Source organism: Sarcophilus harrisii, chromosome X (genome assembly GCF_902635505.1).
Source record: "Sarcophilus harrisii chromosome X, mSarHar1.11, whole genome shotgun sequence".
Taxonomy (NCBI): Eukaryota; Metazoa; Chordata; class Mammalia; order Dasyuromorphia; family Dasyuridae; genus Sarcophilus; species Sarcophilus harrisii.
Window position 1 is genome coordinate 40,164,568 of NC_045432.1, and position 16,079 is coordinate 40,180,646.

Here is a 16,079-nt window from a genome sequence, read left to right on the forward strand (position 1 = left end):
GATATATACATGGGTAACTTTACAGCATTAACAATTGCCAAACCTCTTGTTCCAATTTTTCACCTCTTACCCCCCCCCCTCCCCTAGATGGCAGGATGACCAGTAGATGTTAAATATATTAAAATATAACTTAGATACACAATAAGTATACATGACCAAAACATTATTTTGCTCTACAAAAAGAATCAGACTCTGAATTATTGTACAATTAGCTTGTGAAGGAAATCAAAAATGCAGGTGTGCATAAATATAGGGATTGGGAATTCAATGTAATGGTTTTTAGTCATCTCCCAGAGTTCTTTTTCTGGGCATAGCTAGTTCAGTTCATTACTGCTCCATTAGAAATGATTTGGTTGATCTCGTTGCTGAGGAGGGCCTGATCCATCAGAACTGGTCATCATCTAGTATTGTTGTTGAAGTATATAATGATCTCCTGGTCCTGCTCATTTCACTCAGCATCAGTTCGTGTAAGTCTCTCCAGGCCTTTCTGAAATCATCCTGTTGGTCATTTCTTACAGAACAGTAATATTCCATAATTTTCATATACCACAATTTATTCAGCCATTCTCCAACTGATGGACATCCATTCAGTTTCCAGTTTCTAGCCACTACAAAAAGGGCTGCCATGATCTACTTTTTCTTGTGCAGCATGAGAAATGTGGAAATTGTACATGTTTAACCTATATTAGATTACTTGTGTCTAAGAGAGGGGTGGGGGGAGGGAAGGAGAAAAAAATTTGGAACACAAGGTTTTGCAAAGGTGAATACTGAAAACTCTCTGTGTATGTTTTGAAAATAAAAAGCTATTATTTTAAAAAGAGAGAGAAATTGGTTCTGAGGTGTTTACTTGGCTTGGACATTGTTTCTGAAAAAATTAAAATACACTTTGAACTATGTCACAATACAGACATTAGAAGACAGTCTTAAAAGAATAGGGAGATTTCCTGCAATTTATTGGGAAAATGAGACGTCTGAAGAGTTCTCACAAGTTTGTTGATGCAATAATCTCCATAATTCTTGTTTCTGAAAAGATGAGATACGTCTACCAAAGAAGTATTCTTCTGTTAGTAAAATACTTTGCTTAAATGAAAGCTAAATGCAACACAAAATCAAATCCATGGAAATTTTCTAAGTAATAATCTTTTTAAAATGTTGACTTGATAATCTCTATAAAATCTCATGGAGTTTGTCAATTTTTTCCGGCACCTGCTGGTAAGAATAGGGTAAGCTGGAATTTATGTTTGTATTTGTTGCCAAAATTCACAAGCTTATAAACATTTTTGTATTTGAATTTTAGAGATTCTATGATACAACTTTTTTTAAAGCTGTGATGTATGTTATCAATAGCAATTGTAAAAAAAAGAATTTCTAAGCAAATTTCTCTGATTAGGCTTCATTTTTCAGAGAGAACTAAGTTAAATTTATAAGATTTATAAAACAAGATCCATGCCCCATTGATAAATGATCGAAAGATACAATCGGTGCCCAAAGGACTATAAATTCATGCATATCCTTCGACCTAACAACACCACTACTAGGCATAAACACCAAAAGAGATTCCAAAAAAAATAAAAAAGAAAATGACCTATATGTACAAAAAATATTCACAGCAGCTCTCTTCTCAGAGCAAAATAATTGGAAATCGAGATGTCCATCAATTGGGGAATGACTCAATAAACTGTGGTATGTGTTCATGATAGAATATTATTGTTCTATGGGAAATGATGAGCAGGATGCTCTCTGAAAAAAAGTATCAAACAACTCTGCAAAGTATTCCATGAACTCAAGGAAAGTGAAATGTACAATATAGAAAGTGATAGCAATGTTCTGGGATAACTTTGCTGTTCTCAGTAGTACAGTCATCCACAACTACTCTGAAAGACTTAAAATGAAAAAACATCCAGAGAAGGAAGTGAATGTGTCTAAATACAGATTGAAGCATTCTCAATTCTCCTTTTCTCTGTCTTTCCTCTCTCTGTCTCTCTCTCTCTTTCTCTCTTGCTCTTTCAGTTTAATTTTCCTTGAGAGGTTTTATGTTTTCTTTAACAATCTGACCTTTAGACCAGTTCCAATGATCTTGTGATGAAAAGAGCCATCTATACCCAGAGAGAGGACTGTGGGAACTGAGTGTGAATCACAACATAGCATTCTCACTCTTTTTCTTGTTGTTTGCTTGCATTTTATTTTCTTTCTAATTTATTCCCATTTGATTTGATTGTTCTTGTGCAGCAAGATAATTGCAGAAAGATGAATGCATATATTGGATTTAACATGTATTTCTACCACGTTAAACATATATTGAACTACCTGCCATCTAGGGGATGGAATGGAGGGAAGGGGGGAAATTGAAACACAAGGTTTTGCAAGGGTTAATGTTGGAAAATTATCCATGCATACGTTTTGCAAATAAAAAGCTTTAATAAAAAAATCAATTTAAAAAACAATGATTTTTATGGAAAGATTTTGCATAATTTCAACGTATTTTCTTAACTATAGGTAGGGATAAGGGAGAGAAAGTAAAACTCAAAAATATAAAATATTAAAAAATTTTGTTTTGAAAGCATTTAATAAATGCTTTGTCTATCCAAAAATAAAAAATAAAGCTGTGATGTAAGTTCATTTCTTGGGCCTATAAGAAAATTGTATATATTGGTGTTTTATATAAAGAGATCCACAACTCTAATGGATGTGGCCCTCTTCAACAACGAGATGATTCAAAGCAGTTCCAATTGTTCAGTAATGAAGAGAATCCACTATACCCAGTGAGAGAACTATGGGAAAGGAGTGTGGACCACAACATAGCATCTCTACTCTTTCTGTTATTGTTTGCTTGCATTTTTTTCCTTCTCAGGTTTTTTTCTTTTTTTCTAGATCTGATTTTTCTTGTGCAGCAAGATAACTATATGGATATGTATACATATATTGGATTTAACATATACTTTAACATATTTGACATGTATTAGTCTACCTTCCATCTAGGGGAGGGGCTGGGGGGAAGGAGGGGAAAAGTTGGAACAGAGGTTTTTGTAAGGGTCAGTGTGGAAAAAAATACCATGCATATGTTTTGTAAATAAAAAGCTGTAATAAAAAAGTCAAGTGATCCACCTTTAAACAGTGTACACATTGAGCTGGGCTGAAAATTTAACTGAATGACCAGTGGTATATTGTAATTGGTTATTTAATATAAAACTCATTTTCAATGTATTCTGGGTTGTCATTCTTACCTGTCTGAAAAAAGTGCATATCAAAGTGTTATGTTGTATGGATTATTTCTTTGTAATTGGACAAATTTTAAGAATGAAGAAATATAAAATAAAAGAACCTACACTATAATTATAAACTGTTTTTTTAGATTCCACATTCTCATTAAAGATGAAATCTTGAGCATATTAACTAAAGTTAGTTCACTTGAAATGAGCAGAACCAGGAAATCATTATACACTTCAACAATTCTGTAGGAGGATGTATTCTGATGGAAGTGGATTTCTTCAGCAAAGAGAAGATCTAACTCAGTTCCAGTTGATCAATGATGGACAGAAGTAGCTACACCCAAAGAAAGAACACTGGGAAATGAATGTAAACTGTTTGCATTTTGGTTCTTCTTCCCAGGTTATTTTTACCTTCTGAATCCAATTCTCCCTGTGCAACAACAGAACTGTTGGGTTCTGCACACATAGATTGTATCTAGGATATACTGCGACATATTTAACATGTATAGGACTGCTTGCCATCTGGGGGAGGGGATGGAGGGAGGGAGGAGAAAAGTCGGAACAGAAGTGAGTGCAAGGGATAATATTGTAAAAAATTACCCAGGCATGGGTTCTGTCAATAAAAAGTTATAATTATTAAAAAAATAAAAAAAAAGAATATAGGACAAGAGGGAAAAAAATGTTAGTTCACTTTTCTTTTTTGGTAACAAAAAAGAGCATTCATATCATTCAAGACATAGCCATGGGACTTGAACTCATAAGAAACCATCAAAGTTGGCCAGGGACACCTAGGGGCATGAAATTCATGGTATCATAAATTAGAGCCAGAAGGGACCCTACAGATAATCAAGTCTTACAAAGGTAGAAACTGAAGCAAGTGACATATCCAAGGTTACATAGATGGTAAGAGTCAGAGTTGGATTCAAACTTAAAGCCTTTGACCCCAAATCCAATGCTTTCCCACTGCAGGATACTCAGCACTGCTGAAGCTAAAGCTCCAAGGTGCATTCTTAGACACCGGACAGGAGGAGGAGGAGAGACTGAGGAGCCTGGGTGGGGGGAGGATGGTGAGAAAGGGCCAGTGGTACAGACTGAGCATGCCTCTCCCCCCCAAAGGAGGTGACTGAGGAGGGGCCAGTGCTGGAAGCCTGGCCTAGATGAGGTCCATATGAGTTCAAATCTGAGCTACACTGGCAAGCCTCATTGGGGAAAGGTGGGAAGGGAGCACCCAGGAGGCTCTTTAGTCTATCCTCTACCTTCAGGGGGGACAGAATCTCCTCATCGAATTTTCCCAGGATGCCTGGGCTCTGACAATTTCATTTGACCATTTTTCAGGGGCTCTTTGCAGGGCCTCTTTCTCCTGGCCTTGAGGGTTTCAGGGTGGTGGGTGTGAAATGTCTCCAGGTATTAGTAAGAGATCCTTATATAGCACAGCAGGACTGTTGAATGTGTCACAGTGGGGCTGGGCCAAGCCAACACCATAAAGCCTCTCATTTGTCATCTCAACACTTCAACTCTTACTAAGCCAAGGGATTCAATTTACACGTCTTCAGTGCCTCAAAGATCTGTCGTAGAAGGTTGGGGAGAAGGGGTGTAGGGAACACCCCCCTCCTCCAGTACAGATCACAGCCCCTTTCTGACTTTGGAGACAGTCTTTGACATTTACAAAATCACAGGATTTCAGAGCTGGAAGGATCCTCAGAGGCCAAAGAGTCCAATTGAGCCTTGAATAAAAATCCTCACCATGATACCCCCTAACAAGTGGTCAAACAGCCTTTGCTTGAAAGGTCACAGAATTCTAGAGCTAGAGCTAAAAGGAACCTCATTTAAAAGTCACAAATAATAGTGTCAGAGGTGGGATTTGAACCCAAGTCCTCAGACCCCAGAACCAACTCTTTCTACTGGACCACACCACTACCCATTCCATACTGGGACCAGTCCTTACCATGATGAAACTCTCCCTTACATCAAGAATCCGATCACCAGCTTTTCTGTCCCATCTTTTGCTTTTGCCACATCCCCGAACTACATGGCTCCCACCATTCTGACCTTTATAACATGCCCTCTGATCCCATAACTCCCCTCTGTCGTATACTTTTTCTAATGTAGTTTTTCAATGAAAAAAAATCCATTTTCTTTCCCATCTCCCTTCCCTCAATGGAATAAAGAAAAATAAAACAACTCTTATAATAAATATGCGTTATCAAGGAAAACAAAATCATACTTTTGGCTATATCCAAAAGACATGTGCAATTCTGTAGACTGAGTCCATCACCTCTCATCAGAAGGTGGAAAGCCTGTTTTATTACGCGTCCTCTGGAATTGTGGTTCATTATTGTATCGATCAGAACTCATAAGGCCTTCAGAGTTGTTTCTTTTTACAATCTTGTTGTCATTGTATAAATTGTTCTCCTGCCCCTGTTCACTCACTTCACTTCGCATCGCTCCATTCCCAACTTTCTCTGAGACCATTCCCTTCATCATTTCTTACGACACAAGAGTATTTCATTGCATTCCTATTCCATTATCTGTTCAGCCATTCCCCTATTCACAGGCACCTTCTAAGCTCCCAATACTTCCTTCCCAGTTACCTGCTTCTCTTGTAATCTTAGCTTCACTGTGCATTTGCCAAGAAAATGTTAAATTCGTGTAATTCAAAGTATACATTTGATGTTCGGCAATCTCTCTCTCTATCCCTTGTTTTGTCATGAATCACTGCTCTGGCCACAGATCCAGAGGGCAATTTCTTCCTTGGTCCTCTAATTTATGGTATCATCCTTTAAGTCTATGTCACGTACCTATGTGGAGATTATCTTGGTATATGGTGTTAGATGCTGCTCTGTCCCTACTTTCCACCACACTGATAATCTAGGTTTCCTCGCAGTTTTTATGCAATAGTCAGTTCTTGTGCCAGTAGTTGGGGCTCTCCCATCCTTCTCCAACATTCCAAGTGCTCTTAGATTCTCTTCTGCACCAGGCTCTTTGCTCATTCTTTCTATCTCATTATGGGACTTGGGATAAAGCTATAATTATAATGACAACATATTCCTACATAGTATTTGTCTGCTAAACTGAAGGAAATAAGACAAGGGGGGAGGGCGGGGCGGACTATTTCTGAAGTAGAAGCCAAACGGGCGACTGGAGGGGTTGAAGAGAAAGGAGCCGTTCTCCTGCCGCTAACCTGGTGAATCTCTCTGAATTCACTGGGCTGGTCACTGGACAGAACACTCACTACTGGGACCATTTGATTTACAGATTTGATCCTCGACATATATTAAATGAACATTTTAAGACTCACCACATTGTAGTAATTCTTGGTAAGCTGGAGAGTATCAAGTCCTTTTACTGTCTTTGGAGAGCCGGGTTTCTCTGTGAAAAGAGACATTGAAGTGATTAAGGGAGTGACACGATCCTTTCCCAGCATTAAATTCATTGACAGGTTATACGATGACTTCACACTGATCAATAAGACATAGACATTCTTTTTTTTATCTGAGACAATTGGGGTTAAGTGACTTGCCTAGAGTCACACAGCTAGGAAATGTTACGTGTCTGAGACCAGAATTGAATGCAGGTCCTCCTGACTTAGAGCTGGTACTCTATCCACTGTGCCACCTAGCTGCCCCCAGAAATACACATTCTTAAGGAAGCCTGATCCTAACTTTATTAAATCAGAGAATTACAAAATGGAGGAGACTGTAGTTAACTCATCTGAAATAAGGCCATCGTGTTAGAAGTCAGGGGACTTGTCTAAAATCCCACAGATAGTTTCATGGCAAAACTGGGACCAGAATCCCAAGTTCCTGGCTCCAAGTTCAAAACTTACAATGGCAGCAGGTATACAGTCTCTCAATTCCATGCAAACAAAATGTACAAAAGAAGCAAAAACATTAGAGATGGAATTATTCTTTAGTTAATTCATTAGGTCCACAGCCACGTCTCGGGGACCTGAAATTTCAGAGGTGTGGAGAACAGTATTTTGTTTCCAATTAGATATAAATATAATTTTCAACATTCATTTTTTGAGAGGCAATTGGGGTTAAGTGACTTGCCCAGGGTCACACAGTTAATAAGCATTCAGTGTCTTAATTGAACCCCTCAGGTCCTCCTGGCTCCAGGGCCAGTGCTCTATCCACTGCGCCATTTAGCTACCCTCAAAATTCATTTTTGGAATACCTTGAGCTCCAGATTTTTTCCCTCCTTCTCTTCCCTCGCCCCTCCCCAAGACGGCAAGCAATCTGACATACACAAGATATGGAGAACCACGTTAAACACGTTTTCACATGAGTCATGTTGTGAAAGAAGAATTAGAACAAAAGGAAAAACCAGAAGAAAGAAAAAACAGGAAAAAAGTGAAAATAGTATGTTTTGAGCTACATTCAAACTCCATAGTTCTCCCTCTCGCTGAGGATGCCATTTTCCATCCCAAGCCTATTGGAATTGTCTTGGATCCCTGTATTTCTGAGAAGAGCTAAGTCTAGAACAGTTGATCATTGTATAGTTTTGTTGTTGCCGTGTACAATGACCTCCTGGCTCTGCTCATGTCACTCAGCCTCAGTTCCTGTAAGTCTCTCCGGGTGTCTCTGAAATCATCCTGCTCATCATTTCCCAGAGCACAATAGTATTCCATTACATTCCTATCCCACAACCTGTTCAGCCGTTCCCACCTCAATTCCCAACACTTTGCCACTACAAAGAGCTACCATAAATATTTTTGTACATGTGGATTTTTTGATGGTCTCTTTGGGAAACAGGCCCAGTAGAGACACTGCTGGACCAAAGGGGATGCTCAGTTTGACAGCCCTTGGGGCATAGCTCCAAATTGTTCTCCGAAATGATTAGATCAGTTCACAACTCCACCAACGATGTATTAGTGTTCCAGTTTTCCCCTATCTTCTTCAAAATCTTGCATTTTACTTTTCTGTGATAATAGCCAATCTGATGAGTGTGAGGGGGTACCCCCGAATTGTTTTGATTTGCATTTTTCTGAGCTGAATTGTTGAAGAATCAACTTTGATATGGTGCCTTTTCACAGAATCATAGAGTCAGATCTCAAAGACCATCTGGTCCAAGTCCTACACTAAGAAAAAATGTCCTTTTACATATAGCTGACACGTGGGCTTCTAGCCTGAACTTGACAGACCTCCTCTGAGAGGGAAGCTACTGCCTCTCGATGCACCTAATGCCACTTGGGGTTATTTCTCATTGATGGCAAACTAGATCTGAGTGCAAATTCAGCCTCAGACACTGTGTGATCCTGAGCAAGTGATTGAATCTCTGTTTTCCTCAGTTTCCTCATCTGTAAAATGAGAATAATAATGGTACCTTCCTCTCAGGGATTGTGACAAGAGTTGTGAGAAGTAGCACAGTGCCTGGAACACAGGAAATGCTATGTAAATGTGAGTTATTTTGAACCCACTGTTCTCCGAAAGGATAGACTGCCACCTCTCTTCCTAGATGTGCCTGTTTCAAACTGTGTTGAGGGTTTCCTAAGGCCGGCTTTTGGTATATTCATCTGTGTCTACTCTGTCACCTGCCTCAATATTACCCCAGAATTTGGGGTTTTGAGGAGCAAAAACAAGGCAGAAGGGAGTCACATCCTTTTGGGGTTAGGGGCCTGAGGTCTAGATCAGAGAGGAGTAGCAGACATAGGCAGGACAGCATGCAAACACAGTGGGCAACAGACAGACGTGGAAGAACAGATCGGAAAACCGTCAATCCAATGTAACGAACATTTATTAAGCACCTGCTATGTGTAAGGTGTAAAGCTAAGGACTAGGGATATAAAGATGGAAAATGACAAGGTCCCTGCCTCAGGAATTAGTCTATCAACCAGTAAATAAGAGGCAATCAAAGGCAATCTGAAGGAAGCGGGAGCACTAATAACTGGGAGAAGGAAATAAAGAAAGGCTTCCTGGGGGAAAGTGGTACCTGAGCTGAACTAAGCTCAAAAAAAAATGAAGATCCGGAAATTCAGAAATGAGGAGAAAGAGTGGTCCAGGCACAGGGGACAATGGCCTGTACAAATACATGGAGGTAAAAAGTAGAATTGTTTTTTCTTTGCCAAGAAACCCCCATGGATAATGTGATCTTCAGGGGACACGAAGAGCTGGACACGAACTGAAACAACTACTCTGCATTATGGGTATTATTTTTGTTCAGTCATGTCCAACTCTTTGGGAAGCCCCTTGGAGTTTTCTTTTTTTAATTTTTATTAATATTAATAAATAATAAATTTTATTTTCTAAATACATGCAAAGATCATTTTCAACATTCACCCCTACAAAACCTTACGTTCCAAATTTTTCTCCCTCTCTGTCCCCTGCCCCTCCCATAGCGAGCAAGTAACCCAATATAGGTTAAACATGTGCCATTCTTCCATACATGGGGATGCTGAGCACAGATTACTGATGTAGAGCTGAAAGGGACCCAGAGGCCAGATAACCCAACCCCCTCATTTTATTGATAAGGAAATAGAGGCCCAAGGAAGGGAAGTCGTTGGCCAGCCCAAGGTCACAAAGTTAATAAGAGGCAGAGCCCAACATTCTAGGTAGAACGTAGAGTCTGAAAAATGGCACAAAATAAAGACCAGAAAAATAGATGGGAATCAGACAGCAAAGGACCTTGAATGGCAAGCTGAGAACTTCATATTTTCTCATAGTGACCATAGGCAGCCACCAAAGGCATCTGAGCAGGGTAGTGACATAATGAACAAATGGCAAATCAAAAGAGATGCGCTGCAACTTCGAGATTTAGGAGAAACATGGCAGCTCCAACAATCAAGGCCTTTTTCACGTGGCACAGTGTGCTGTGACATGAGCAACATGGAGGGAAGGAATATGTGAAGATCTAGGGAGGGAATGAAAGTCACGAGACTAGAAAGAGTCATTAAGCGAGAACTGGGCAGTCCTGTGCACGTTGGCATGTGCACTCTGGTGCGCCCATACAAATGCCACTTCCAGATCATTCTACCAGACCCAGAGACTCATCAATTCAGCTGATTCAGGGAAAATATGGTCAAAGCAGAGAACAGCAAAGCAGAGGCAAAACAGCCAGTGGAAACAGCCATCTGATGGACGTGGCTCTTTTTATCAGTGAGGTGATTCAGGTCTTGTGATGGAGAGAGCCATCTGCACCCAGGGAGAGGCTATGGGGACTGAGTGTGGATCACGACATAGCATTTTCACTCTTTTTGTTGCTTTCTGCTTGCATTTTATTTCCCTTCTATTTTTTTTTCCTTTTTGATCTGATTTTTCCTGTGGGGCATGATAATTGTGGAAATACGTCTAGAAGAATTGCACATGTTTAACATATGGTGGTTTACTTGCCTTCTGGGGAGGAGGTGGAGGGAAGGGGGGGGCAAATTTAGAACACAAGGTTTTGCAAGGGTCAATGGTGAAAAATTATCCATGCAGATGTTCTGTGAATAAAAAGGTTTCATTAAAAAAAGAAGAAGAAAGAGCCATCAGAAAACTTTCTGAGTCCTAGTGCCCAGCTCCCTTCCCAACTGGCTTCCTTTCTCCCTTCCCCCCATCCCCACCCCCACCTCAACCCTTAACATGGATTCCTGCTGCCTGCTCCATGGTTAGAGGGCGCCAAGGGCACTTTGGGACTTGAGCAGCAGCTCTGGGCATGAAATCAATATGGCCTATACCCATGGGGACTGCAAACAAACAGTCTAAATACCAAACTGGGAGCGGAATTCCAAGCCTAGCTTACAAAAGCGATGACCGGGGCGGAGGGAAAGTAATCCCAAGGCCATCCGAGCACCCATTTCATCATGCCCTACCGCAACAACCACCACCGGGGATTGCATGCGGGCAGGGTCCGCGGGCAGAGCGGAAGCCCCTCTCCAAGCAGTAGAGTCTCCAAGAGCAGCTGGGGAAGAGACAAATTTCTCCTCCCAGGGCCTGCCTGAGGATGAGCCTCTCCCCACTTAGCCGGGCTGCTCTGGGATAAGGGCCTCCCACAGTCCAGCCCCACATCTGCCTTTCAATTAGTTCATTCACCCAGCATTTATCGAGCCTCCTCTCTGGCAGGCCCCCAGGTCTGACAGCTCTGACTCTCGACCTTCCCGGCTTCCCACTAAAATCCCATCTTGTCCGGGAAGCCTTCTCCAAACCCAGAGAATTCCAGGGCCTTCTCTATTTAGATTGCTTCCTACTTCTCCTGGACAGGACCATTTGTACCTGTTTGTTGCTTGTTCTCTCATCCACTGGCTTACAAGCTTCTTGGGGGGAAGGGAGTGTCTTTCTGTATCCCTATCACTTAGCCCAGTATCTGAGTTAATAATTATTATTAATTAATAATACATCTACCAATTGGCAAATTACACCATCAGACATCACGCTAGGCACCGGGGCCTCGAAGACAAGGAGAGCGACCCAGTTCACGTGAAGCCCTGTCTCGTCAGTCCAACCGTCAGTTCCTCCCTTCTCCCAGTATGTGCCCGTATTTCCCTTATATCTGTACCTCTTGTTTCCCCCAGTACGAAGTAAACCACCCATGTTTGTCTCTGCGTCCCCAGTGCCCGGCGTAATGTTGATGCACGGCAGGTAGCCACGTGAGAAATGCTTACTGACTGACTGGCCTCAAAAAACTCCTATTCTTTGGGGAAGATACAAGATGTACAGAGAAAAGCAAATATTCCCTACCGATAAAATCATTTCTAGGGGAGGGTGCTATCAGCTAGTGGGGGTAGAGGGATTTCATGTAACAGGTACTGAAACTGAGCCTAGAAAGAAGCTCGAAAGAATTCCTCGTTCCAAGAGACAGAGGGGAGAAGAGAGGATATACCACGCTTGGGGGAACAGCCTGGGCAAAGGCACGGAGGTGGGAGGTGAAATGGCCAGTTGGTCAGAATGTCACTTATATAAAGGGAGGGTCCCGTGTGGCTGAGGTAAACCTACCGGACCTTCCGTTTCACTCGCCTATCCTTTAAGAACCCAGCATCGCCTACACTTCTCACTGAGGCACATCATGAACTACCAGAATAATCCATTTCATTGATGTCTACATTTCCTTTCCAATAAATAAACAAAAAAGCCAGGATCAAGTACTTCCTACACGACAAACACCATGCTAAGCTCTGGGATATAAACAACAAACGAAAATTAAAATAGACAGAGTTCTTGACCTCAAAGAGCTTCCGATCCAATGCACAAAAGCAGCTAAATGCAATCCCAGACAGGATAGGCTAAGGTCCAGAGGACAGGGGGCAGCTGAGGAGCCCGAGAGACTGCAGCAGAACAGATCCCTGCTCTCACTTGGGCTGGAATATGGAGTTTCATGAGGCAGAAGGTGGAGGCGAAGGGTCACGCGGAGAGGCCGACGATCACCTGTCGCATCCCTCCCCAGTCTGTCCGCCCCAAAATAATCCAAGGAAGAATGAATAGTTCCTTTTGCACTTGCAGTCTGATATCCTTCTGCTAAAGCTTTGTGATAGTGGCCCCTTGGGGCTGTTGCCCAAAGAACTACTCACCCTGCACATGAGAGGACCTCAGCCTTTCCACTCTGCCAGAACACAGAGCGGATTCAGGCGTGACCGAACGCTTGGAAGTTTGCAAAGTGCTCCACATCTGTAAGCGCAGTTGGAGAATGCACTGATGGGCAGCCTGGGATTTCCCAGGCCATGATGGCATCCGAACCTTCCGGCAGCCCGGTGAGGCAGCTACAACGGACATGAATTTATCAGCCTCCCCACTGTCCAGATGAGGAAACTGAGTTCCCAGAGGCTAGGTGACAGGCTCAGGACCACAAGGCTAGGAAGCTCAGAGGGCTTCCTGCATCCCAAACCGACACTTTAGCCAGGCCAGGTTTTCGTACCACTATCTTTTTTCCTCCCCACTGGGAAGTGTAGGGAAGAAACCTAATCCCCACAGTAGTCACTCTTGACTGAGAGCCAAATATGGAGCAACTAAATGGCAGTGGGTAGAGCTCTGGACCTAGAGTCGCAAAGACTCGAGTTCAAATCCCGCCTCAGAAACTTCCTAGCTGTGTGACTGGGTAAGTCACTTTATTTCTCTTTGCCTCAGTTTTCTCATCTGTCGAAACGAGGATAAGAGCACTTCCCTCCTAGGTTTGTTGTAAGAATCAAATGAGATAATAACCGTAAAGTCCCTGGGGTTTTCTTGGCAGAGACGCTGAAGTAGCTTGCCATTTCCTCGTCCAGTGTGTCCCTCTCATAAATGTCAGCAATCATCATCATCATCTGCAAAATGGAGTTAATAAAAACACTTCCCTCCAGGATTGTTGGGAGAGAATATTTGTAAAGCGCTCTGCAAAACAGAAAGCCCCATAGAAATGCCTGCCATTCATCATGCTAATAAGATGTTAATTCATCCAGCTCCGAAGGAACTGAAAAAAGGGGCAGCTTTAAAAACTAGCACCCATCTTTACTCTGCAACACTGGGAGTCTTAACTCAATTTGCATTTTACCGTGACTTAAGACTCTCTGATTCAAAGTGTATGCGTGTTGGGGAGAGGCCTGAGATTTAACCAAAAGAATCAAGCAGGGCTCGCGTGCACTTGTGTATGTGTGTGTGTGTGTGGGGGGGGGGACAGTAACTCCCCCTGGCCGAGCAGAGACCAGGGAGGTCCACGGCTGGGAGGCCAGAGCAGCGGGCAGACAAAGGCCTCAGTGGCAGCTTAAATCCAGTTCCTAGAGGCCTCTCCAAAGAGGCCGGCATCCTAGGAGGAAAAATGTGCCCCAGTAGGAGGTACAAAGACCCGAGGCCTGGGGGAGCTGCTCCCTTTTCATAGGCACAAAGGAAGGATTTGCACATTCATCAGCTTGGGGGGAGGGCGGCATCTGCGGTGCTAGGCCCTTGGGAGGTGACACCCACAGGCTGAGAGGGTTACCCGCTGCCAGCAAGCAGCACGATCCGGCCTCCTGAGGGAGGCCCCCTCAAAAAGGATCTAGAGTGTCAGTCAACCAGTAAAAGGTCAGTTTCCCGAGGGGACCTAGGGCTGAGCTAACCCAAGCAGACACGAGGACATTTTCCCTTTGAAGGAATAATAACAAAATCATCATGATTATAACCCTAAAGTGCTTTAAGGGTTGCAAAGCCTCTGTCAGATAGTCTCTCTCCTTTCACCTTCCCGATAACTTTACAAGGCAGGTACCACAAGTATAGTTCCCATTTGGCAGATGAGAAAACTGAGATCAAGAAAGCTGCAATGAGTTGTCAGAATATGAGCCAGTGAGTAACAGAAATGAGTTTCCCGATTTCCAACCCAGTATTCTACCCACTGAGCCACGCTGTCTCTGGCCAACATGATACTTCCAAAGATATGGCCCCTGAAGCCGACCAGGCCCACTATTTATGTTGAGGGGGCTGAGGCTGGGGGCCAGCAGGAAGTTGGGAACGAGAAAGAATTTGGGAAGGATTTCTGAGGCACTGGCCTACTATGTGTCAGGTGGCCCTCATGGAGGCCTCTTCCGTATCTCTTCTGCTGGTTCCCATCCCCGAGCCATAAACACAGCAAGGGGTGACCGTTCTCCCCCTCAAAATTCATGCCGTACTCAGCATTCACTAGGAAACATGATTTTACCTTGTAATAGTCTGCTCTGACTGCTTATAGCACTACATGCCTAACGCCTACAGTGCTAGGTTTGGAAGCATGAGACTAGGATTCAAATTTCTCTGACATTTCTCTGAGACTCAGTTTCCTTACCTATAAAATGGGGATAATATTGCTTGCACTGCCCACTTGACAAGAGTTAGGGGGAAGAAATCATAATAGAAGGATGAGCTGTTATCACTGTTAGCTTCCCAGGGGCAGGGGACTCCTGAGAGCTCAGCTTCCTCTTCCCTCCCTCACGACAGCCTCGCCAGAACCAAACATGGCGCTCCGTGCACAGTAAGGAGCTTCAGAAATATTTATTAGACTGAGCTGGGCTATCACCGGGTAGCTGGAATGGAGGGAGCTATCCCCACAATGGTGCCTAGTACCATGCTCAGCAAGAACTCAGAGAAAAGCCACTGAGCTGAACCCAAGGCTCCAGATGACACGCCCAGTAGGTGGTAACGTCTTGAACCCAAAGTTACAATGCAACAACAAATGTTGGGGTCCAGACGGATGCTCCCTCCTCTTCCTATCCCCCAGCTCCCCTTCGGCCCAGCCGCCGGGCACACGCTCGAGCGACGTGCTCTTCTCCTAGGGCCCAGGCCAGGGCAGAAGGAGCATGGGGGGCCATCAGATCACAGTGATTCTCCACCATCTTGACACCTGCATGGCACTAAACGGGGCCCAGGCTTGCGCCACACCGCCATCCCCTCCCTGTCAATGGGAATGACCGAGCACCTACTGGCCAAGAACGGAGGCCAATGCAATTCTATCCCAATGGCTCTCACGAACAATCCTTGCATTTACTGCCGGGGCTCTTAGAAACACTGCAGGCCCTCATTCCCTCACTCACAGAACAGGCCATTCATTCACCTTGGAAGACATGCTTCAGCACTGATGTCACTCGGAACATCTCAGAAAATTCGTCAAATGAGTACTTTTTCCCAATGGAGTTCTCATCCCCCTTTCTTTGCCCCTCCCCCCCCCCCCCCCCCCCCCCGCCTCCCCAGCGTCCCTGGCATTTCCTGATAAAGTCCTGAGCTTGCAAATGAAGCTTCTCCAACACGGGGAGGTAGGGAAGGGAGACCGCCACAAGCCGGCACACCGAGTGTCCGTCTGAAACCATCTACCTAAGGCCTCCGAGGGACGTGCAAGAGACGGTGGCGATTTCATAACAGATCGATATCGTTGCAAAATCCCGGCACCGGATTTAACAACAGGGCTGCATTTAACGTACCAGAGGGAGTACATGCCATCAAGTAAAGGAACTGCAAAGTAATAAGAATACTCACTGATATTTTC

At 43.5% G+C, this 16,079-nt stretch overlaps 1 protein-coding gene across 5 annotated transcripts in view; it reads right to left on the bottom strand.

Moving 5' to 3' along the window:
* Positions 1-16,079, bottom strand: part of ARHGEF6 (Rac/Cdc42 guanine nucleotide exchange factor 6) — a 117,024-nt gene that overhangs the window by 61,613 nt on the left and 39,332 nt on the right. For all 5 annotated transcript variants that reach the window (XM_012553310.3, XM_003774853.4, XM_031944798.1 and 2 more), the window contains one exon: positions 6,508-6,578. In XM_012553310.3, the coding sequence (XP_012408764.1) occupies positions 6,508-6,578 (71 nt within the window). The remainder of the gene's footprint in view (positions 1-6,507; positions 6,579-16,079) is intronic.